Below are 26,573 nucleotides of genomic sequence, written 5' to 3' on the forward strand. Positions count from 1 at the left end.
CAAAGATACTTGTATGTGATTTATAGTTTGTTGGAACTCTAACCATTAGCTTAAACCTTCCGTTTTTAAAGGTAATTTGTACTGTGTAAATTTGACAAAATAAAACACCTGCTTTTTGTTTAGCCATGTAAACTTTAACCTGATTCACAAAAGGTAAGAAACAGATTAGATTTTGAATTAATTTTAAGGTGTATATTGCAGTTCTGTAAGATGATTACTGCTTTGTGTAATATTGTTTTTTTTAGTGTAATTTTAATAAATCTTATTGTATTCACTGTTACTTCTGATTATTTACATTTGAAAATTGGACTTAAATTTAATGAGAAGTAGGATAATAGAATATGCCTTTAGGATATTTTTTATGTTTCATAGTTAAGCCCAGTGGAAAAATAGAAACTGTGAAGTATGACTGAGTTATAAATTAGGAGTTTTTGACTGTGATGGATGATGATCATGATCTTGATTTATAGTTTGAGGTTGACATGATGATAGTAATTTTTAATATTTAGATGTTTATGACAGCAAAACAGGAAGATATTTTTCAAATTGATATTAATAATGATGATTTATATTCTGATGCAAAAGTGTTTAATTGTGGGATCCTGGTTTGTTGGCACTTGTGTTGTTGTTTGGTTGTGGGATCCTGGTTTGTTGACACTTACGTTGCTGTTTGGTTGTGGGATAAAGTATGAGCACCTAGTCAGCACTGCTGTAACTTGGTTGTTTCCATGTGTGCTGCATGAGCATGTGGTGGATGTTGCTGTGATGGAATTGTTTATATGTGTGAGAGGAGTGACAAAAGAGAAGCCAATCATGTGCTTAAGGTTGCTTGTGCGCAGACAGCAGTTGCCGGTGTTGTCAGCACAGGTTGTTGGCAGACACTGCTGATCTCGTGATGTCATCTGTAATTTGTATTGTGAGCCAATTGCTCCTTGGTCTACTCATCTAAATATATTAATGGCAATGTTTGCTAATAAAGGGTAACTTTGAAGGTCATTGTTCTTTTGGCGGATGCTGTTGATCGAGGACAGAATTCAGATCACTAAATCAATCAAATCAGAAACAGTTGCCTCCAGTGTGAGTGATTTTAGCAATATCTCCTTGAGTGGCAAGCACAATGCCTACATATCCATGCATCCTGCCAGGAGTGGTTTTATTTTACAATCAGCTTGTTACAGACATCCATCCCAGTATGTGGTTTTTATTTAACGGACTGAAAAAAGATTTAGCCTGTCAATGTTTATTATTAGCTATTGTAGATACAGGGAGTACTGAAATTAAAAGAAAATATGAAAACTTACATTTAGTAATCGCAAATCATGTAAGAAACTATTATGAAATCAATGATAAAATTAGATATTTACACATATTAGCTAATATTCAGTAATTTTATGTATTTATAACTTGAAATGTATATTTATGATTTATATATAATTAGGTATTTTACGTAATTTAAATAAAATAATTATTTATATTTGCGCTATTCTTCTAAATGTTTATATTATAAAATGTGTAACTTGTATTTATTATTATTATTATTTTTTTTTTAAATTAAAATTGTAATAATTTTTCACTGTATATTCTGTTTCATTTTCCTTCTTTCCTCCTCTCCTTTTCCTAATTCGAAACAGTCCATTTTTTAATCTTATATAGCAACTGAATCTACACATAAGTTATACAGATTTATATATATATATATATATATATACCATAGATGTTTTCGTAATTTAAATAATTTTTCTTTGAAAAATTCAAGAAGGTGTACGATGTTCAAATCGATTAATTTTTGATTGATTAATGTAAGGATATTTCTATGTGTTTTATTTATCAGTGGGCTTATTTCTATGTGAGCATATATCTATGTGAACTTTTTTCTGTGTGGGTTTTTTTCCTGTGAGCATTTATACCTGTGAGCGTTATTCCTGTGAGCTCTTTTCCTGTGGGCATTTTTCCCGTCACTGTACAGGATAATGCTACACTACTAAATTTTAAAAAGAAATTAAGAGACATTTATCATAGGCTACATCAAAAACAAAATATTTTGATATGGCTCCCTCACCAATTGAAAAATAAAGTAAACCTTAATTTTAAAAATGTTATGGTATGGTATTTTAAAAATGTTATGGCCCTTAGTATTTCAACTTTTAATTTTTTAAACACTGGGCTAGCATCAGGATCATTACCAAGCTCATGTTTATTTCTTACGTATACTTTGTGAGTACTACATTTCCATGAGTGTTTTTAATATGGCAGTCACAAAGACACCTTTAAAAAAAATTTGAAAATAACTATTTTTGTTTGTTTTTACATTCTTTTAAGTGTTTTGTATTTTTATTGTTTATATCTGAGTTAATGTTGCTGATCAAAATCGTAAAAACGACCTTGTATTTAGCATAGGTATAATGAAACACTCAATCGATTTCGAGGACAGCTAAACGTTCCTCCTCATCAGGAGAAAGAAATACTTAAAAAGAAGAAAATAAAGGAGTCACAGAAACACGTGGTCCTTATCAGCACTGCACGTGGTTATAACTAGATTTTTAATCAGAGTTGCACTGGCCGCCTACTTTTACTGAGCCAGGCTATCTGATCAACATACCTACGCTAAATACAAGGTTGTTTTTACGATTTTGATTGTCACATTAGCGTGTTTCTCTTCTAGTCTAGTTAATGTTGCTGCTTGATATTTCATTTACAGAATAATATTTTATAAATAATACACATACATAATTACACACACACACACTCACACATACACACACGTATATATATATATGTAATAAATATTGCAGTTCCTTATAAAATTACACTTAAAAAATTTAAATTCAATTCGATATAACTTTCCTTACTTTGATGTTCATTATTTATTATGTGTTTTGATTCCTGCATTGACATCATATATATGCCCCTTTTTCTTTTTAAATTGTGAGGCTAAAAAGGCAGGATAATAAAATTGCAAAATGTTTTGACTTGGAAACGATAGTAGAAAAGATGTACATTGATTTATTATACAATAAACTAATATTATGTCTGAAAATTTAGCATGATTCAAATTTATGTGTATAATTTAATTATATTTGTGTTTATTTTTAATTATACATTTTGTGTATTATAGTAAGGAGTTTATTGAAATGATAAACGATGAATTGAACTTCACAAGTTCCAGCAGTTCACAGTCTTCAAGATCACTCACTGTTAGGTCTGATGGTACAACTTGTATTGAAGAGACTACCAAGCATGTTGAAATTAGAACACAGGTCTGTGAAGAAGAGGAAAAGAGTGTTTTAGAAGTACATGGGGGCTCCATATCTGAAAGGTATGGATATGTGCTTGATATGTACAGAATTCTGTTCATTTTTAATTAAATTATTTTCATTTCTAGGAGAGTTAAGGGTATTTTTTTAATATTTATTGATATTTCATTTTATATAGAGGAAAACGTTACTGGCTAATCTTTGGAATATGGTAACAGGTAGTGGCGACATTTTGGTAAGGTGATAAAGGTTATTAGCTAGGACTTTAGCAGTGTACATGGATAGAGTCAAGAGTGTGCGCAATGCCATTTTTGTGCAATTCTGGGATGCTTTTTTAAGTGAAAATAGGTCGACGTGTACATGGATGATACTGTGTATGTGCAATTCGTAAAAACGCGGCAAGCAGTGGGCGATTCTGCACTTTGTCCCAATTTCGCACCTATTCTTCATCATGATTAAGCACTTTTGTTCCATAAAAGTTCTAGCATAAGCGCAATTCGGTTAGCAGATTGTTGGAAAAAAATGTTGGAAATGTTGAATAAAAAAAAAAAAAGCCTTTACTTCGGGAAAACAAAATGGCATCCAAACAAAAACTAGCAGGTCACCAAATTTTTGCCAAAAAATTGCCAAGTTACCATAATCCAAAGATTAACCACTCAACGTTTTGAGAGAGTGTTTAATAAATTTATCAATTAATGCATTTAAATTATTTGAAATTGATTGAACAGTACCTATAAGCTTCTTTTCATAAGTAGTCCAATATGTCAAAATTGGTATTTTGCTATTTACATCTCCATGAAATATTTCAGTGTAAGAAAATATAAAAAAACAGTTTCACTTTTTATATAGATAATAAGGGGAAAAAAAGCACAAAATATTAAATCAAATTTTATTTTTAATCTGATTTTTATAATTATGTATTTGACTGATAGAACCTATCTATTTAGGTTAGCTGCATTGCAACGAAGTGGGTCTGAGAACTGGAAGAAAAGACTTGGAGGAAAACCCCCACCGGCTGTGAAACCTGATGGGCCAGTCATGCGTATGAAAGAAGTATGAATGCAAAAAATATTAAATAACTGTAAATAGTATGTAAATGTAATAACATGCCAGTCATACATTTAAAAGAAGTACAAATGTGAAAGTTTATTAAGTAATTGTAAATATAATGTGAATGTAATGAGGTAAAATTATTATTAATTACATTTTTTTAAATGAATCCATTTTTAGAACAGTAGGGCATTTTAATTTGAAAAGCAAGTTTAAGTTCTTAAACCACATGAAATGGTAATACTTTTGAGAGCTGGCAATTCTCAGAATATGTGAATGATAAAATTAATAATGTTAAATGAAATGTCAGAATATTGGAAAGTGGCAGGCTGTGTAGATGATTAATGCTATGACAGCATACCTTAAGAAAGACTAAGGTGCTGGTCATTCAGATAACATTTCTGCTTAGCAGTCGCATGTGAAATATATGCTGGAAACCGTTTGACACCTGCAGATTCTAAAATTTGTATTATTTATTTAAAAAAAGATAGGGGCATTAGAGTTTAGCATACAGTCAGTCTATTACTTACAGGTTTTAGTTATAGACATAAGTTTAGCAATTTTGGGCAAAATATTTATTTAGCAACAGTTATATAATGATAATCAGTAGAATATTGTAGCTTGCTTCAAGACTGAATTGGGGAAACTGTTGCTAGTAATTTCTAAATGTCTTCCCAAAGGACACTGGAGATTCTGACATGTATATTGTGCTATACTTATGCACAATTGGTAGTCTTCTACTGAATAATTAATTTTTAATAGAAGTTTGGGCAAGGAAGAAGAATATTGCCTTTTGTATATTTACTTACAGGATATAGCTCATGTTGACAATAATAATAAAATTGTAAATTTCTAATTTTTAAAAATATTTAAATTAATTTATTACAGTGATGCTATTAAAATAATTTATGCAGAATTACTTTATGCAAAGTAAAAATTGGTCATTAAAGTTCTTGAAGCATTTTATATGAAATAATGTGCTGATTTTTTATTTTAAGAAACCAACCAGTGAACGGCCTCGCAGCCTTTTAGATAGAATCATGATGCTTGGTGAAGCTCAGGATCAATGGCGGAATCGAGTCGAAGACAAAGATGCAAGCCAATTCACTGTTGCTGGAAAAATGGTACAAATGCAATATTCTCCTCATTCAAGTCCAGTTATTAGTAGAAAAAAATATAGCCCCAAACCTGTTCAAGGTCGTAGTAAAACAAGTAAGTTAAAACTATATATTAAAAAGAAGCAACTCAAAAATCAGCAGTGTTTATTGAGTATGCTTTTTAAGATCATTATTATTTGATATAATACTATAATTTTTCTATTTCAGTCTGAACTCATTTACTCAGAGATTTTACACATTTGAGCATCCTGATTCTGATTGGGCATTCTTGGTGAAGCATCCTGATGTAGTCTTGTTATTTCAGCTTTTTTTCATTAACTTCTTCCCTCCAATTTATTGGTTTCTCTTCATTTGCTTCCTGAAGAATGTTTTTGACTGATAAAATTTTGTAGTCTTAATTTTTTTTCTTTTTTTCCTTTTTAATTCCTTGCACAAAGTAAAGGAAGTATTGTAATTGCAAAAAAATTTGGGTTTTACATTTCAATGAAAAGTCCATTTTGACATTTTTTTAATGACATCTGTTTGTACAGACAGAATAAACAGTTGTTTATTCTAGAATGGGTGTTTTCCAGATGTGTCTATGTATATATATATGTGTATATCTCGCATAGCTAAAAATGATTAGCCATGGATCATTGAAATTTTGTATATGGGACTGCTATAACATCTAATTATGCACCTCCCCCCTTTTTTAGTGAAGATGGCAAACCACACCCTTTATCCAGCTTAAAAGTCCTTACCCGGCCTTTATTTTTGCAATTGTTGGGTGTAGGTATATGCTTTCAATTACAGAAATGGGTTGATCTTTGGATTATGGTAACTTAACGATTTTCTGGTGAAAATTTGGCGACCAACTCTGCTACAGCAACCCTCTACTTTTTTTTCGCCGCCATTTTGTCTTCACGAAGTAAAGACATATTTCTTTTCTTTTTATTTACTCAACACTTTTTCCAACAATCTACTAGCCAAATTCCACTTATGCTAGAAATTTTATGTAACAAAACTGCTTAATCATAACAAATATTAACTGCAAAATTGGGAAAAAGTGCACAATCGCAAACTCCTTGAGCGTTTTTCAGAATAGCACATACACATAAACCATTTACACATCGACTTATTTTTACTTAAAAAAACATCCCAGAATTGCACATAAACCATTTAAAAAATGCACATAAACCATTTGAAAAATTACTTGTTGACAATGTGGGTTTGTGGCCTTATAAGATCTGGTTTAGATCTGAATCCTACTGTCTACTTGTAATAAATAACATGTTCCTCGACTCATCAGACCTGGCTATTTTACTGTAACTTCTAGGGTCCAATTAATGTCTTCATGAGACCATGTAAAGTACAGTGTCCATTGACGTGCTGTTTGTAAAGACATTTTTGTGAGTCTTCTATTCTCATATTAACTTTAAGAATGAACATTTCCAAGTATAAAATAAATAAAATATCCAAAAACTTTTACCTCTAAATTATCTATTATATTATAAACGTCAGCAACAAATTTATACACAAACATTAAAAATAGTTACAAATACTTAGTGTCAAATATTTAAATTATTTCATACACGTTTGCTTCAACTGAAACGTGTACCAAATTCCTACAAACATAAAATTCACAAAATAACTATCATTTAATTAAAATATAACTTAACCATGTACACGTCGACTTATTTTTACTTAAAAAAAATCCCAGAATTGCACAAAAATGGCATTGTGCACACTCTTTACTATATCCATGTACACTGCTTTGTTCTCATAAATTAGAAAAATTTCACGAAAATGCATGAAAATACTCAACGTATACTACTCAAACGTATTCCAAAATACTACAAACATATAACTCACAAAATCGCGATCATTAAATTAAAATATAATTAAAATAAAAAACACTACTTAAAATATAAATAAGCACATACATTAAATTAATAAAAATTAGATTACAATCCTAATTACTTTAAACTAAATCATTGCTAATAACAATTTTCTAATAATACCATTTTAATTTATTTACTCTTTACATTTAGAACAATGCATAAAAATAATATCCTCAAATGATTAAAAATACTAACTTACCTAATCTTCTTCAGAATCTTCATTACGTGGCACGCACACTTCCCTACAGAAAAAGTTCCAATCGGCTGCAGTACTACTGCTAATTTCTAAATCCGAAATCCAGTAGTCAACTTATTATTAATTATTACGTATTAAAAATTTAGAATTCACTTTACATAGCGCCATGCAATCCGAAAATTAATCAACACTATTTCACACAACACACAATCAAGCTTAATACAAAATAATTTTTCCAAATTTACCCCCTTTTCCGATTAAAGAACTGTAATTCATCCATTAATGTCACATGACATATCTCATGATCTCTCATTTCCCTCACACAAAATAATGCGTAATCGGAACTGAGTGCTTCTCACATTATTACCAAAGTCCTAGGTAGTAACCTTTATCTCCTCAAAAATGTAGCCAAACTACCTGTTACCATATTCCAAAGATCAGTCCAGAAGTGTTTTAAATGATGAAAATATTCATGTTTGCTTTATAACTGATTTGCACAGTCTCGTATCCTTTTTTTATCCTTAACTGATGTCTCTGGGCTTAAATGATTTGTGATCTTTTCTTCCAGTAAGTGATAACAATGCCATGGTATCTCATATTGATGAATGTTTTTATATTTTTTTGTTGTAATTTCTTTCAAATTGTTGGAAATGTTCACTTCTTTATTTGACAACATTTAGGGAAATGGCTTTCTTGCTCTGAGTAGAGATACTTTAATTTGAAATACTCCATGTCTCTTTTAAGTAATTATTCTATTGATGAATTCTAAGGTACTTTTTAAAACTATTAACAGATTTTTAAATCACTGAATGAGTTACAAAAATAGTTTTTACTTATTTTTCAGATCTTTGATATTTATGTTTTCTTATGTTTTTTTCTAACATTTAAATTTTTTTCAGCTAATATTCAGGAACTTTCAAGCTATACCAGTCGAAGTACACCATCTTCTCCTTATCATCTTAGCAAAAGCCAGTCTTCCTTGATTACATGCAGTAAGTTTTTGTTAAAAGTTTTAAGAATTTCCTAATTGTGTGTGTTTGGATATTTCTGAATATTGCTGTTTTTATCAGTTATATGAAAACTGTATTCTTCAAGCAGTTTTTTAAAGAATTTACTGTACTGTTTACTTTTAGTAATTAAATTAAAAAAATTGTATTTAATTCATTATTCAATATTTTTGTCATTTTAAATTATTTTAATATATACTAGCCTACCTATGTACATGCATATTCCAAATGAATTTACATGGCATGCATTTGTAATGTTGATCTTCTTTTACGAAACATGAGTTATAATTACAATGGTCTGACATTTTCTCATGTATATATAGCTAGAAATTTGCGTATTTTCCATCTTTTAATGCATGTGAACATTTTATTTAAATGCTGTTAATCATTTATTATTTTTTAGTACCTTTGAATTTATTTCTTTACTTTTTATTCCTTGAGTTTAAGTAGCATTATGTAGCTTTTATTTCATACTTTTAGGTAGTTCTTCTGAGCTTGAAAAAATACATAAAATTACTAAAGTGCATGTTCCTAAAGTAGATGATGAGAGTTTTACTTCCTTTTTTAAGTCTGTGAAAGAGAAAATTTCAGCAAGCACCTTTGAAATCTCTGATGAAGTCTTCCAAATTTTATCAGCTGAAACACATGAACTGTGAGTTTCTGTTTATAAATGAGGTTTTGTGTATTTTTAAATATTTATTTGCTGTATATTTACAATTTCAGTGATAATTGCATTCAAATGCCAAATGTTATGGGATACTTAATTAATATTGTGTGGGATAACACCTAGCCTAGGAATGTGCAATAATCCGATGTGATGTAGAATGTGGAAGTTAGCCAAATCCTCCAGTAAAGATACTGAGATGTATGTAATCTCGATAGCTATCTCTAACATTGTTTTATTGTAGGTAAAAAATATGCAAGAACCTTTTATCGTGACTTACCGTATCCTGTAAGTCATGTCTGATAGATGACATGACTGGATTCATGTCTGGCAGATTTAGTGACCAAATTATTCATGAGAACTTTTTGGAATTCTTTTCAAACCAATCTTAAACAATTCTGAGCTGATTACATAACATATCCGTTTGAATACCTGAAATCAACGAGTTCCCATTGTTCTTTGGTAACTGAAATCCATGAAGGGCTTCAAATTTTACTGAGCTGCTTAATAATTCTCATTTAATGACATGTTTAGCAGGATCAAAAGACTCAAATCATGCCTTAAAAACACTATTCACATCACTAAGAACTCGTATCATTTTGAAAAATTACTTGCTGACAATGTGCGTTTGTGGCCTTATAAGATCTGGTTTAGATCTGAATCCTACTGTCTACTTGTAATAAATAACATGTTCCTCGACTCATCAGACCTGGCTATTTTACTGTAACTTCTAGGGTCCAATTAATGTCTTCATGAGACCATGTAAAGTACAGCGTCCATTGACCTGCTGTTTGTAAAGACATTTTTGTGAGTCTTCTATTCTCATATTATTATTATTAATTTATTGCTGTAAGCTCATAGGTATGCCCCTAATATTCTGTACAGGATATCTTAAAAGGCCATTTACAAACTTTATGTGCTGGTCTGTCAGAACATGACAATCATGTTTTACGTAGGCAGTTGTGTCCAAAAATCCAACCATGCAATGCTACAGCAGTGTAATTAACATGCAAAGAAAATGAGTCAGTAATGGTGTTAACGTGACTTTGTTTAAAAAAAAAAATTAAAGATACAGATGAAGCAAATCATGATTACAGAAAATGTTCAAAATTCCTTCATTTCATTGCAATGCCTACTATGCAGTGTTAATGTGTTGATCCATGGACTTGTTCAAATTGGCCAGGTGTGTCATGGGCACATGTCATCCCGTGCATGGATATTATATTACATAGTGTCGCTTGTCTGTTAGTGTAGACAATTCTGTCATAAGTTTCTGATCACAGTCGTGAATCTCCCATTGTTAGCTTTGTAATTATTAATGCTTTCTATACATATTTTCATTCCATTGTAAAGCTGTGCAGTGAGAAGAATATTGAATGTACTTGTAACTTCAGAAACCTCAGAAACTCTTAATTCCTCAGGCTACAGTTATCATTTTATGTTTAAAAGTTGATAATTCATGATGGTTTGCAATACTCATACCAAAAGCTTCTCACAAAACTCATAAGTTTATAATTAATAATGGAAATAATGTTCTTGGCATTTGTAGAAATTTTTATGAGATGCACCAAATCAAATTTTGCATTTTGTTATCCCATGACTTTCTGCATTTGTGTGTAAAGGTTTCTAAGATTATTTAAAACCCAAACTTAATGATGAATTATTAAAAATTGAATGAATTTCTCAATGTATCTTTTGACAGGGTAGCTTGGTAATTGACTGTGGTACCAAGCCGTGAATTATTACACTGTATTTATTACTTTATAGTGTGTCCTAGAAAGAAACAATCTATATAAATATTTATTTTTTAAATGATTTTACAGAAAGTTTTTACAAAATTGTAAAAATGCTTTTTTGGCTTTTATCACCGGGGGGGGGGGGGACTGAAAAATAAGAGAGTTACTCTTCTCTTGTTTTCAGAACTTATGCATCATTTTATTTTTTGGGAGATTGATATTTTTGGCAGATTAGACTAATTGGTTGATCTTTACACTATGGTAACTTGGCGATTTCTTGGCGAAAATTTGGCGACCAACTCTCCTACAGCAACCCTCTATTTTTTTTTTCCGCCGCCATTTTGTCTTCACGAAGTAAAGACATGTTTCTTTTCTTTTTATCTACTGAACACTTCTGCCAACAATCTACTAGCCGAATTACACTTATGCTAGAAATTTTATCTAACGAAACTGCTTAATCATGACAAATATTCACTGCAAAATTGGGAAAAAGTGCACAATACCATACTCCTTACGCGTTTTTCAAAATAACACATACACATAAACCATGTACACGTCGACTTATTTTTACTTAAAAAAACATCCCAGAATTGCACAAAAATGGCATTGCGCACACTGTTCACTATATCCATGTACACTGCTTTTTTTCTCATAAATTAGAAAAATTTCACGAAAATACATGACAATTTTCTGAATCTATAAACCCAGTAAAAAGAACATATATGAAATTACCTGATTGCGAAAAAGTATATATCCTTTCCAAATATAAACATTTCAACGTATAAAATAAATAAAATATCCAAAAACTTTTACCTCTCAATTATCTATTATATTATAAACGTCACCAACGAATTCATACCGCAAAAATTACAAATACTTAGTGTCAAATATTTAAATTATTTCCATGCACGTTTACTTCAACTAAAACGTATACCAAATTCCTACAAACATAAAATTCACAAAATAACTATCATTTAATTAAAATATCACTAAACCATGTACACGTCGACTTATTTTTACTTAAAAAAACATCCCAGAATTGCACAAAAATGGCATTGCGCACACTCTTCACTATATCCATGTACACTGCTTTTTTCTCATAAATTAGAAAAATTTCACGAAAATGCATAACAATTTTCTGAATCTTTAAACCTGGTAAAAAGAATGTATATGAAATTACCTGATCGCGAAAAAGTATATACCCTTTCCAAATATGAACATTTCCCCATATAAAATAAATAAAATATCCAAAAAGTTTTACCTCTAAATTATATATTATATTGCAAACATCACTAACTAATTCATACCGCAAATATTACAAATGGTTACAAATACGTAGTGTCAAATATGTAAATTATTTCCATGCAAGTTTACGCAAATTACTTTACTTCCACCTTACATTTAGAACAATGCATAAAAATAATATCCTCAAATAATTAAAAATACTAACTTACCTAATCTTCTTCAGAATCTTGATTACATGTCCGATAAACTTTTCTTATTTCTGTTTCAGGATCTTTAAAATCATACTTATAGTTCACAGCAAGGTACCAGGTAAAATAAATAACTTAATAAAACATCTTTACTTCTATCTCGCACAACCTTAAAGAAACACTTATTACTACCCCTTTCAATCCCACTAAATACCCATTTCGAATTCACTTTAGTTAGGGCCATGGGATCCAAAAATTAACGAACACTGTTTCACACAACACAGAATAAAGCCAAATAAAAAATTTCCAGATTTTTCCCGATTTCCCCCCTTTTCCGATTAAAGAACCGTAATTCGTCCATTAATATCACATGACATATCCCATGATCTCTCATTTCTCTCACACAAAATAATGCGTAATCGGAACTGAGTACTGCTCACATTATTACCAAAGTCCCAGGTAGTAACCTCTATCGCCTCCAAAATGTCGCCAAACTACCAGTTACCATATTCTAAAGATCAGTCGATTAATTATTACTGTCTTTGTGTATAGTGGTGTGCTTGGGGCAGACTTGATTTGGCATAGCATGTGCACATCAATATAAAGTTAACCCCTTGATATAAAATAACGTCATTTATTTCGTGTACCATTGTAGACTCCGAGATGTCAAGAACTGTCTTCAGCAAACATCGCACAGTATATTATTAGATTCTTTAACTCTTTCAGTCGTGCACTGATGCTGTTATGTTTAGATTGTTTAAGATGCTTTCTGCCTGTCAACAGAACTGATAAAGTTGCATCACCAAACCAGTAAAGAAAAAAAAAAAAAAAAAAAAGCTCAATGAAAGCAGTAGTCAGTATAGCAGTGATCTCGCGTGCCGAATACCGTAGTACATATTTGAATTTAGTAAAAATTAGAACTAGTCCTCAATCATGTCTGAGTTTAATGTATTATAAGAAAGTGGTGATGAAAGTTATCACCATTCTAGTGATGATAATGAGATGAAAATTGTCACCAAAGTGTGTATACGGTTGAGTATTCAAGTGATATTTCAAATTCAAGTGAAGCTAGCTCTGTTCAACAAAATATGCAGAAACGTGCAAGACCTATTTCAAGCAGAGAGGATGAATTTAGGGGGGAAAAAAAAGAGTTGTGAATATAAAAGAATTTATTGGAATTTCTGGTATGAATTGTTTAGTTCTACAAAGACTGGGTATGAATGCAACATCTCTGTGTGTTTTCAAGCAAGTTTTATGTGATAATTTTTTTTTAATGTTGGAGAAACGAGTAGATATGCAGCACAAATGAAAATGGAACAAAATATGAAAATGAATAGGGAGTGGTATTCACTAACAAATGATGAAGTTCGAGCATATTTTGCATTATGCATTATAATGTTGCAGATAAAAAGTCTAAAATATACATGTATTGGTCAAAACGAAAAATATTAGAAACACCAATATTTTTGTTAATTATGCCTCATAAATGTTTTTTCGTATAACACATAATCTTTATTTTGTGGATAATGAGGTGGTTTCTAAGGGAGACAGAATATGAAAGGTTTGATCTGTGGTGGATTACTTGAATACCAGATTTCAACAGTTATACATTCCAGAACAAAATATCGTCGTAGACATTCCTAATGAAATTCAGAGGGCAGCTAAATTAAGTACAATTCATATCATCCAAATGAGGAAGATTTAGAATTAATTTTTGTAAATTATGTGAATCTAATTCTGGGTATTGTTATCAATTTAAAATTTACACAGGACAAGATAAAATTCAAGGAAGTGATGAACCTATGGAAAGTGTAGTCATGCAACTAGCCGAACCCACTTTAGGGAAAGAATATAACCTTCTTCTTAGATAATTGGTAGTCATCTCCTAATTTGTTCAAAATTTTGCATGATAAAAATACAAGGGTTGTTGGAAGTTGGAATGGTGAAAGTGAGAAAGAAATCACTCAAAGAAGCTGCCATTGTATAAGCTAAAAAGAGGAGAAGTAAGAACGCTATCTTGTAGAGGTATTGTGTTCTTACGTTGACATGACAAGAAGGATGTGTATATAATAAACATGAAACACTCCAAAGCAGAAATGGTTGATACAGGGAAAATAAAAAGGAATAAGGGAGGTCAAGAAGAAACTGTGTTGAAACCGACCTGTGTTGTGGAGTACAGTCGTGCAATGGGAGGTGTCGAAAGGCAAGACTAGTGTCTTGCATGTTTTCCTCTCATGTGAAGGTGTGTAAAAGGACGTAAAAAATTTTTCTTTTATATGTTTGTTATAAAAAAATAATGCTTATGCTGTTTATAATGCTTATGTCTTATATACCAAGTAGCCTACTTCACAAAAGCAATTGATTGTGAATTTTCAATGGAATGTTAATTATTAACACCGTTATGCAGTTACATAAAGATGATGAAAAATTTGCAGTTTTTTTTTTCGGGGGGGAACACAAGTTTTGGTGCTGTAGATTACTTTTTGGCTTAGAATAATTATTGACAAGCTATGCAAATGATTGGTATGGTTTTTAATTTATAGGTTTAACACTAATTGCTGGCTAGGAAAACTGATCATCGATATTATAATTCTGTTGAAGAGGGGACATCATCTTCATTGAAATTATTTTTGGTGTTTAAGGATTTTGAAATGTTTGAAGAAAATAATGAAGGCATAATTATGAAAAGGCAAAACTTATCAAGGCTGTGGAATATTACCAGGCTGACATTCTTGCTGAATTTATCTTGGAGGTTCCTATGGATGGTTGATGATGATATGGTAGTAAATTAGTACACAAATAAACTGTGAGATCATATGGCAGGATGAACCTGTTAATTTACTTATTGCTTTGTGTATGGAAGATCACCAACCTGATTCTCAAGAATTGGGAATAAGATATACTTTTTCCCAAGTTAGAAAATAAAAATTGGTCTTTGTAAATTTTATTATTTTAACTAAACCACATTCTTACAGTATATGATTCTTATGGTACACTATAGTTCATTTAAAACCTCTGAAGACTCAATTTTTATAATACCTTTTTATGGTGCATTAATTAGCATGTTTAATCAATTGCTGGTATTTTTTATTGAGTGTATTTAACTTTTAAAAATTTGATTTTTACCTCTGATGGTTTTAATTGGTCTATAAAAATATGAGCTAAAATATTTAACGAAATAGATAACAAAGTAAATAAATGTTAGAAAAAAAATAGACGTTTGTTTTTAGTCTGGTAAATTTGTTCTGTAAAAATACTATTTAAACTCAGAAAAAAAACTGTCATTTTAAAAATGAGAATGATGTAAAAAAAGCTGCCATTCAACCAGAACAATGTTATTTTTTTTTTACTCCATTTATGTAGGGTATCACAGAATAAAATCACCAAATGTTAGGCATACATTCTGTGGCTGAAGACGAGGGGAAATAAGAGAACATATAGTGTGATGTTTAGCTTACAAATTATGGAGACAATGAAGATCATTTGTTGGAGCATGATTTTACTGTTGTTGCTTGAAGATATCCCTCATGTCATATGCCAGTGCATGTAATTTATGCATGATGGAATGTCTACATTTGGAATGAGTTGCTTGGTTATTTCTGCATTGCACATAAAGTAACGTGTGTGTGTGTGTGTGATAATGGCAAAGCCTTGAGGGCTATCTGCCTAAAAGGAGGGATGCCTTCGGGGAGGACCTTCTAACGGAAACTGGCTTGTATATACATTACACATGGTGTAAACCACGAAAACACCCATGCAGCCAGCCCGTTCACGGGATTCGAACCTCGGACCAAACTACCAGTGTTCAGCGACTTTACTGCTCGTCCGCTGGTGGGCCATAGCTTTGCCAAATGAGTTCTAGTAATGTATTATGGTGCACTATCCAATGGATGTGCAATGCTTTTAGACATTATGGAACATATCCACTTATCTCCATGATGGCAGTGTGATCTTTGTGTTACTGCTTGGTGGCTCACATTTTGAGTAGTAATTTTATCACATATGTTTGTGTGAATTTCCTCTCTTTGTCTCTCTGTTTCAAATTAAAGACTTGCATTTTTCTTCCTACCCATGTCAAATTCATATTCACTGAGGAACTCTGCGTGTCATTTTTAAGTCTTCAAGAAGCTGGGAATGTTTTGGTCAAATCTGTTGTTTTTTCTCTTCCTGCTTTGTCTTTGCCTACCTATTCCGCTCTAAGCAGGCATACCTTCGTATCATGGAGCTTCAATGTCTAATGTTTCATAAATTATGTATTTCTTGGTATAAAATTGCTGGGTATCTTTTTTTTTTTTTTTTTTTTTATTTGTTTTTGTTGCCTTCATCAGTACAATGCATTCCAGCCAACTGGTGGCTTAGTTCCAGAGCTCCCTGTGCATCAGCACAGAAAGACAGATTTATATACATGCAATATACTTAAATTCTTACTGTTATATGAGTTTCACTGTAATTAGCTAGAAAGTATTAGAATAAAATTTGGTATGCAGCAGAACAATTTAAAATTTGGTACAATTATAATTATATTCTGTTGAAGTTCAGTTTGTGCTTTCTATGGAAACAAATTGTTCATGTTTTCAAAATTAAGAGAGGTGATTGTGTGCGCAGTTGTAATGAAAATATCTGTTACGGAATAAACATCTGAAGAATGATTAATTATGTAAAGTGATGCATATAATTTTTAAGGTCTGGCAAGTATACTGCTTAATAAAATTTTATTTTATTTATTTATTTTTTTTATTGCTGAGTTTTCTTGTAAAACATCTTGGAATTTTCTTGAAATTAATATTAAAAATCATATAATAATTTCAACAGGTTTAAAAATTAAACTTATTGTCTTTAAATTCACCTTTACGTTTTATTTCTAATTCAAAATCTGAATGATTTTAAATTGTAATTTTTATGTAAATTTTCTAATTAATTTCTGTGGTACTGAAAATCATTTTTTTTCTGTTATTTATTAATGTTTCTTATGATTTATATAGCTTGAGTCAAAGACGCGAAAGACTAAAATTTCAGAGAAAACATGCTGCATCACGAAATCCTTTGAAACTTTTAGCCTCTCGCTCTGATATAAAGCAAGAGTATGAAGAAGTTTACCGAGGTGTTGCAGAAAGAGAACTTGAACGTATGAAAATTGAGAAATGTAAGTTAAAAATTTAAAAAATTTCTTTAAATTGTAGAATAACTAAATCGCACTGTAAATTATTTTGTTGTTCAGTACGGTCCCTGTTGTTATAGCCTTCTCTATATCATTCCAAAAATTGCGTAAGTAACATGATCAGACCTGCAAATAACAAGATTTCTGGAATTCCTAATTCTTTGTCCTAGCTTGAATTTTCATAAATGTATTTAAAAAACTTTTTCAACTTTTGTTTTCATAGCATGTATTAACCTTTTCAAAAAAGAAGTACACCATATAGCTGGGTTCAAAGTTAACTGATTGTTTGCATTGTCATTTCTCCATTAGAGCATATGCATTATGTTCACGTTCAAAAAGTAACTGAGGTAATAATAGTGAAGATTCCTCTGCCCACTGAATCTTCTAAAGCAGTGGTTCTCAATCTGTGACCTTGAAGCCACCCTTATAGTCCTGCTGGATTTCCATAGAGGACAAAAAATAAAATTCAAATTAACTACATATACCACACTCTAGGGGAACATTTCAGAGTTTCAAAATTACTTATGGCAGTCATCTTTCATGCTTTCTTTCAAGCGTGAGATTTTATGAAGTGTATTACAGCTTCTCTATTTATAAACTTCTGTCTGAGTTTTATCAGCAAAAGAAGGGACTTCTTACCAACATATGTCCAAATATAGAAAAGTTATGCAGAAATCAGATGGCTCGTCCATCTCATTAATGTGTATATCAACATTTCTTAGATTTTTAGTTAATGTGATAAATATACCATCTATACTCTGTCTTGAACTATTAAACACAAGTATAAATTTTCAACTGTTAACTTGATAATATAAATTAAATGCATTTTCAAAATATAAGTATGCTGGTGCTAAAAAATTTGCTTTCTAAAGGTACAAGAGTAAAATGATTTGCAGAACATTTTAATAAATGAAAATCGTCTTCATTTAAAGAAAAGTTTGAAAAACACTGTTCTAAACAATGCAATTTATGTTGTGTATAATGATTTAACAACATCAGAATAAGAAATTTGTTTAATTTTTATAATGAAGACTACAAAGAAAAAATGTTTGCATAATATTCAAGTGATTATATTGCTGAATCTTTATGATATAGTTGAGAGAAGGAGAAATAACACCAGGGTTTAAAAAGAAGGGCTAGGTCATTCCTTTGCCTCTTCACCAACCTGATCCTCATAGGGGGAGTTAACAGGAATTAATCTGACACCACTATGTTGCATCTGCTCTGATTTTGCATGTTTAAAACTAGCAGTGTGGGCATCTCAAATTCATTTTAATCACATACATTGTTTTCTAGTAAAGCAGTGTCTAAATTAAACTGGCGACCCTCGGTGTAATTTAATGCTGCCTGTGCTTAAATTTCCCATAAATTAATTAGCATTATTATGACAAGAATTTGAAGAAAACGTTATAGATTTTAATGGTTTGGAGTCAAGTTTTATGTTATATTCATTACCAAAAATGAACGTAGCTTTTTGAAAAATCTACAAAAAGAGCTAATTAATTTACACTGTGAAATAAATTTTGTTCAAAGACTTTTTAAGATACGAATTTGATTAACTTTTATTAGTACTTGTCAAAAGATAAATATCTTAAGTTAGGAATTTGTTTGCTTTGTATCTTAAGTTATGAATTTGTTTGCTTTGTTTTTGAGTAATCTACGAGAACAGTTTTTTTTTCACATTTGAAAATTAATAAGTCTATGAAAAAAACCAGACTGCCGATGAATACCTACTGTTTGTGATGATACTTTTTGGTTTTCCCTCTAAGATTACAAACTTCATAAAAATAGTAACATCATGAAGTGTTGTAAAAAAACAAAGATGTTTACACTAATTTACGTAGAAATATTATTTTTTTTTTTTGTTTTGCATCACAGAAAAGTCTGATAAATAAAAGAAAGAGAGTAAGTTGTCATTATATATTTTCAAGTTTTATCTCTCATGGGAAGCTTTTGTGTATTTCTGTATAGTTTAAATTTAAAGTATGTCACTTAATAGTTCAGTATATTACAATTAGTTGATTAAATGCTAGTCTAAAAATTTTAATATTTAGCTGTCAGATTTTAATTAAAAGTTTTTATTTAGCCCTTTTTTTGAATTCCAAAATTGTAACCAACATAAATTTCTTGCGTATACGAACTTTTAGATTTCCAGCACAATATAAGTATAAATTTGATATTTTTATTTGCATTATTTTTATTCATATTTTTTAAAAGTATCTAGTAATATGTTTTAAATTCAATTAACAAATATTTTTTTTTTTTTTTTAATTGCTGCCCGTCAGCTGCTTTCAAATTGTGCACTGGCCCGTCCGTATGCAATGCAAGTTCCAAACCACTGTTGTAAAGTATCGTTTATATAATATGTCTTCTCGCATTACAGCAAAGTGCCATAAAATTCATAGCAATGAGAAATATAGGGATATTGTATTTCATATTTTTCCAAAGGACAGTTTGCTTTTGGTGAAAAAAATGGATACATATATCAAAGACGGGATTATATTAATGTGAAAGATGCAAGAATTTGCACTGAACATTTTCTACGAGGGCTGTCTGAAAAGTTTCTGAGCTCGATATGTAGATGGCAACACTAATCAATGAAACTATGGGAACGTGGTTGTGCATTCTTGGAAAATCCCTAATCCCAATTACAGCCATTTTGAATGCGAGGTTTTTGTTTGACAATTATTTCTGTGAGTTGGTGTGACTGTTTTTGTAAAAATGGAAAAAATTCAAGTATTGAGCTGTCATTGGGTACTTGTTTTTGAAAGGTAATATGCCTACATATATTAAAGAGGAGTTGGACGCTATGTACAGGGACACTGCACCATCATTTACTTCTGTGAAATTTCGGCAATTGAATTTAAATGTGGCTGTACCAGCTTGGGTGACGATAACGTTCAGGACGGCCAAAAACTGCATTCGTTGACGAAAACATCTCTAAAATCCGCAAATGGTACTAGACGACTGTTGAGTCAAGGTTAGAGAGATAGCAGAGGCTATGAGCATGTCAAATGAATGCATTTGCCACATTTTGAACCAAGATTTAGGTATGTGCAAGCTGGCTGCACATTGGGTGCTGCATTTGTTTACTTTGGACAAAAACGTGTTTGAATGAACATTTGCACTCATCTGTTGGGGCAATTCAGGTATAATAAATCAGAGTTTCTTCTATGATTAATCACTGTAGATCATCGGTTCTCAAGCTTTTGATTAACATGCACCATCTAAACAAAAATTGAAAACCTTTAGTACCACCACTACAAAGTACTACTACCACCACCACTCTTGAACAAAGTTCAGATCGCATAAATTTACGAGTGTTAGAGAAAAAAACTCAATCAGAATGTTGGGGTTTTAACTTTTGAATTTAATAGTTAAAAATACTTTGCTTCTTTATGTACCACCTATTCTTCTCTTGAATACCACCAGTTGAGAACCGCTGCTGTAGATGAAATCTGGATTCATCATTACAACATAGAAATAAAAACATAGTCAAAATAGTGGATGGCAAAGGGAGAATCTGCTCCAAAAAAGGCAAAAGATGTTTCTTCTGCTGGGAAAGTGATGGTGACGGTTTTCTGGGGTAGCCATGGAATTGTCTTAAAGGATGATCTTGAAAAGGAAAAAACCATTACTGGAGCATATTATGCAACACTACTTGACAAGCTGAAGGCAGAAATTGCAGAAAACAGACACATTTTCAAAAGAAAAAAAAAAAAATTGTTTCAACAAGACAATGCTCCATCTCACATCTCAGCAGTTGCGATGGCGAAATTACGAAATCCACGAATTACGGTTTGAACTGCTTGCACTCGCCCTACTCACCAGACCTGGCCCCAAGTGACTTTTTTTTTTTTTTGTTTGTTTGTTCCCTAAGCTAAAAGAAGCATTTGGTGGACAAAGATTTTCGCCAAATGAGGAGGTTATGAACTTCCTTAGTAACTATTTTGCAGAGAAAGATTCCACATATTATTTGGATACATTAAAAGGATGGGAGCATCGCTGGGAGAAATGTAGAAACTTACAAGGAGACTATGTCGAAAGGTAAAAGTAATTTTAGAGAAAAAAAAAAAAAATTTTTTGCAAAGAAACTTTGCAAAGAAAAGAGAAATAATGCAAAGTACTTTTGAAAGAGTACACAAATTAAATTTGAAGAAAATTCATTTTGAAGCCAATTATGAAATTGATGACAGGAATAATAAATCAGACATAAATGACTTTAAAATAGAACTCACAAATGATGATATAAATACTGCTGAATACCCTAACTGTAAAAATAAACAAGAGTGCATTGATAATTTATAAAAAAAAAAAGTTAGCTCAGCATTTTAGGTAATTTATAATTGTATAAAACATCGAAGTAATTTCCCATAAAAAGATCTTCCTCCTTTGTCCCACTTTTGAAAGATTAAATAATTCTCTTTAGACTATGTGAGCAAAGTTGTTTTCTCAAACTTAAGACAACTATCTTGTATTTATTTAAATGTAATGTATATGTATAAGTGTGAGTATAAGTTAGACCAATTATTTTGAAAAAGCTGTTAACATATCAAATCGGAAGAGAAACACGCCAATGTAAAATTTATATTTAGGTCAAAAAAGCAATCTTAGATTGAATTTTAAATAACACTGTCGATTTTAAGGGCAGTCAAAATAAGTTCCTCTGCTTTAGCTGCAAAAAAGAAAATTGACATATATATTTAAAACTATGCCAAGTTAAGGTCCCCCTCCTCTTAAACTTTAAAGAGCTGTTGTTATAGTCATCTTAGAAGGAGTAATAGAATTTTTCCACTTAGAATGCAGATGAAGAAAAGATAATGAATGTTGTACTTTTTTTCTTCATGATCTAATAATAAATGCACAGGAGAGAAGAAAACTGCAACTTTTAAGAAAATGTACTATATTTTATCTTATTATTTTAAAATTAATAAATTATTAACTTTTTAACCATAAATGATTACAGTAATAACATTTTCTCTTCTAAATTAAAGCTATTTTCTCACAAACAGTTTTTTAAGGCTGTTTTTGCAAATTTAACACTGTTATTTCTGTGTTGCGAATTGCATCTTTGCAGTCAGTGTCAACATGACTATGTCATCGCTCCTCACTTCCTGTTTTGGAAGGGGGGATGTAGAAACTCTATGTAGAACTCGCCCTTCTTTATTAAGTACTGAATAATATAGCTAGTTATATAAAAAAAGACTTTCATTCATTAATAATGCTAATAATAATAATGTGTGTATGTGTTTAATATATATCCTTTTAAATTTAAGAATATATAATGTTTAAGAATACAGTCAAAAGTCATTAATTCGGACACCCATAATCTGGAATGATCTATAATCCGGACCTCGAAGCTACAAACTTTCTGCGCATGCGCCGCAGTGACGCATGCGCGTAAGACCTTTACGGCTACGAATATGCGTGTGCGCATGTGCATAATACGTTTACACATGCGCGTTTAATGTACGAGGGCTATCCAGAAAGTAGATTACGTTTTGGAATAAAAAAATAAACAAAGTATAGGAAACAAATTTTATTATATACAGATGAAAGCCACACTCAAATACTACTTTTCTACATAGTCACCATACAAATTAAGGCATTTATCGTAGCGATGTACGAGCTTGGAAATTCCTTCGTCGAAAAATTCGGCCGCCTGCGCCTTCAACCACTTCGTTACCTATTCTTGCCTTCCATCTTGCACAAAACTTGTGGTAACCAAGCTTTTCGCTGATGATTTCGTGCAACAAACTTCGCGAAATTTGTGGAAAACTCAAAGAAAGTTCCGTTATTGTGAAATTTCGATTTTCACGGACTTTAGCATCGACTTTTTCGAGAAGTTCGGCGGTCACTATGCTGGGTCTCCCACTTCGATCTTCGTCGTGAACATTGGTTCGGCCATTTTGAAATCTTATGACCCACTGACGCACTCCACCTTCAGTGATAATGTTGTCCCCATACACTTCACGAAGCTGCCGATAGATTTCTATCGGTTTACAGTTTTTTGCAGTCAGAAACCTTATTACTGAGCGCACCTCGCAGCTCGCAGGATTTTCAATTAACGCAGACATTTCAAACCGTCACAGTATCTGAACGGAGCACAGCACGAACCTCTCACTAGCACGGCTAGATGCAGACTGAGCTGCGCAACGCTCTGACCCCAAGATGGCCGCGCTAGCCCCGCCCCTAGCGGACACAGACGGAAACGTAATCTACTTCCTGGATGGCCCTCGTATAACGGACGGTATAAGCTAAGCTAAAATTATCTAATTCAGTTAATGGTGCAGATTGCGTTGTTCCTTAATCTTCGAATTGGATCCGGCTTATTATTTTTTGCAGACTGTTAGAGCAATTTTATAAAAGTAAGCTTGAACTTTCGATTATGTCAAATAGAATTTCCGATATATATTTACTAATATGTAAAGGATCTACAAAGCGAAAGTATGTTTTGAAGTCCATGAAACAAAAAGTGGAATTGCTGCAAAAAATGGATAAAGGCATATCCTTTGTTTTTCTAACCATTCCGAAATCTGTTTATCAATTTCATGCTGCTTTGCGGCGGGGAAGGGGGAGGAAACGCCGTGGCGCGCAATGAATTTGATCTGTCAGCACTATCCTTATCTTCAGGGCAGATGTTTTTATTTTATTTGGCTTATAATTCCTTACTAAATGTAGTATTTCATCTCGATGTACTCCGTCTTTGATATGATTTAAACCAAATTCCTCGTCATTATAATTCGCTGCCGATAGTGAAGAAAGTGATGCAGAGGTTATTGGAAACGAAAAAATTTTGATTGACAAATTAGTCGGTATTCTCGACACAGTAATTATAGGACTTGAACAGCGGAACTTTGTAACTGAACAAGAAATTATGTCTGTTTTTAGAGAAAGTATTATCACATAAAACGAAGCAACTTAAACAACTTACATTGAAAGAAATGTTCAATAAAGTAAACAAATAAATATTAAGCTTTTTTTTTTTTGTAAATTTTGATACCCTTTAGATCATAATTGTTCTTTATTTCATAAATTACGGTTTCATATTTTTAATTTTATAATTTCTGCATGCCATCTTACCAGATTTAAACTGATGATCCATAATCCGGAAAAATCGATAATCCGGAATCGGCGAAGTCCGGACGAGTCCGGATTAACGACTTTTGACTGTATATAGTTATTTTTAGGCACTATTTTAGTGACTTCCGAATGGCTGCCGTACTATAATTGTATCAGCTCTTTGTGGTTGATTAATACTTCAATATTCTTAAAAAAAAAAAAAAAAAAAAAAAAAAAAAAGGAGAGAGTAAGGTAATTTGTCATAAATGCCAGATATTCATTAGGGGAGGGGGGGGGGGAAAAGAGTTCCATCTGACTACCAGAGTAGTTGTTTTTGAAGCAATTTTTTTCCCAGTTTTTTAAGTCACTTAATTAAAGGGTTTCACAAAATATGTGCTGGAAAAGATGAATATTTTGATGTATTTCATGATAAAATACAGTGAACTCTTTTGTGATGACCACCTCTGAAATTGATCAGTATTTCTGAGAACATAAACATTAGTATTAAACATCACCTCTTTAAGATGACCAATTCCTCAAACGATTAAAGTCATCTGAAATATATCTTCTTTGTTACTGGATGAGCTACCAGTGGAAGATTCTAGAAAAATTATTTAATCTGAAGGATGTATTTAAGACACTTGTTTAAAGAAAATCATTTTTGGGAGATATATATGTAACACTGAAATGTCAAAAGATTAGAAAAGCTCTTAAAAGAAATCATGCTTTTTTTTTAAATATCTCTTTTATAATTTATATATGTTTCGTGTATCAACAATTTCGACTTCTTTCTCAATAACAGGTTCTTTTGATTCATCAGTTGTGTTTTAGAATTTATGAACTCTTATTAAAATTCATTTAGTATGTTATGCAAATAAGGAAACCATAAATTTTAAATTAATCTGAACCTGTATAATTTACTAAAGAATTTTAAAATATTTTTCTACATTTCTTATTTTTATGGAGATATTAATTTCTGTTAAATCTTTGATAGAATGTTCCTAGACATGGATTTATTCATAGAATTTTGAAAAAATGAAGTCCTTTGTTTTATTTTTATGATTACTGTAGCATAACTGTTCTGCTTTATTTCTGCTAATAATCAAGTCTATAATCAACAGGAAGCGTCCAAGGTCCCATGTCAAAATTTGACATGAATGTCATGCATATTCATAATTTTGATGTTTTTAAATGCTGTTTTAAAAAATAGGATTTATACATCTATTTTTAAATAATTATTGCTTCACAGACTAGATTTTATATATAACTAGCATTTTTAAACTTGAAGTAGATGAAACATTTATTTTTTTTCCTCTCTGTCTCTCACTTTGCAGTAGCAAAAAGTTCTAATCTAGCGTTATCAGCCTTAGCTGGGTTAGCTAGCACAGAAGATTTTAAATCAGTTGCTCTGAAGAAAAGTTCCAGCACTGAAACTGCTCCAGAAAATTCCATTTATCTTATACAAGTAAAAGGTAAATATAATGGAATTACTAATTTTCATATAAATATTAATATCGTTATGAAATGTCCAGCTGCCATAAGATAGCTTCTTTACAAAGCCAGGTTAGGGTTGCCAGAAAGTGGCAGGGTTGCCTGATTTGACATGAAATACCTCATTTGGTGACAAAATTGGCAATATGCCATAGACAGAGCGAGAACATTCTAGTATGCATTCTTAGTGGGTTTCCCAAGCATATTCTCGAAGGTAGGTTAAAGCTATATATGCCTTGCCTGTACGTGGAGTAGGAGTACCTTGAATTCAGTTAGTGTAGTAGTAGTATCTTGAGTGTAGTAGCAGTGTCTTAAGTTTAGAGATTAGCTTGAAAGCGATCGACCAATTTGATAGCTGTACTTTAGTGCTTTGCTATGAAGCTGTCTTCACAGTTATATTCTGAAGGCCTGAATGTTTTAGCGTGTTTATTGTGTTTTTGACAATTGTAAACTTGTTTTTGGAACTGTCCTGTGTAATGCTGGTGAATAAATTGTGTTTTTGATTCTTCATCAAGTGTCACCAT

The 26,573-nt window shown here is 31.5% G+C and overlaps 1 protein-coding gene across 1 annotated transcript in view; it reads left to right on the forward strand.

Annotated features, from left to right (window-relative positions):
• LOC118183144 (supervillin-like) overlaps positions 1-26,573 on the forward strand; it is a 77,827-nt gene that overhangs the window by 570 nt on the left and 50,684 nt on the right. Inside the window, exons 2-8 of the mRNA XM_035352571.2 lie at positions 3,116-3,316; positions 4,202-4,307; positions 5,303-5,516; positions 8,398-8,490; positions 8,986-9,157; positions 17,321-17,481; positions 25,893-26,030. Of these exons, the coding sequence (XP_035208462.2) occupies positions 3,132-3,316; positions 4,202-4,307; positions 5,303-5,516; positions 8,398-8,490; positions 8,986-9,157; positions 17,321-17,481; positions 25,893-26,030 (1,069 nt within the window). The 5' untranslated portion in view covers positions 3,116-3,131. The remainder of the gene's footprint in view (positions 1-3,115; positions 3,317-4,201; positions 4,308-5,302; positions 5,517-8,397; positions 8,491-8,985; positions 9,158-17,320; positions 17,482-25,892; positions 26,031-26,573) is intronic.

Source organism: Stegodyphus dumicola, chromosome 8 (genome assembly GCF_044657685.1).
Source record: "Stegodyphus dumicola isolate Sdum_Otavi_A_Nest chromosome 8, ASM4465768v1".
Taxonomy (NCBI): domain Eukaryota; kingdom Metazoa; phylum Arthropoda; class Arachnida; order Araneae; family Eresidae; genus Stegodyphus; species Stegodyphus dumicola.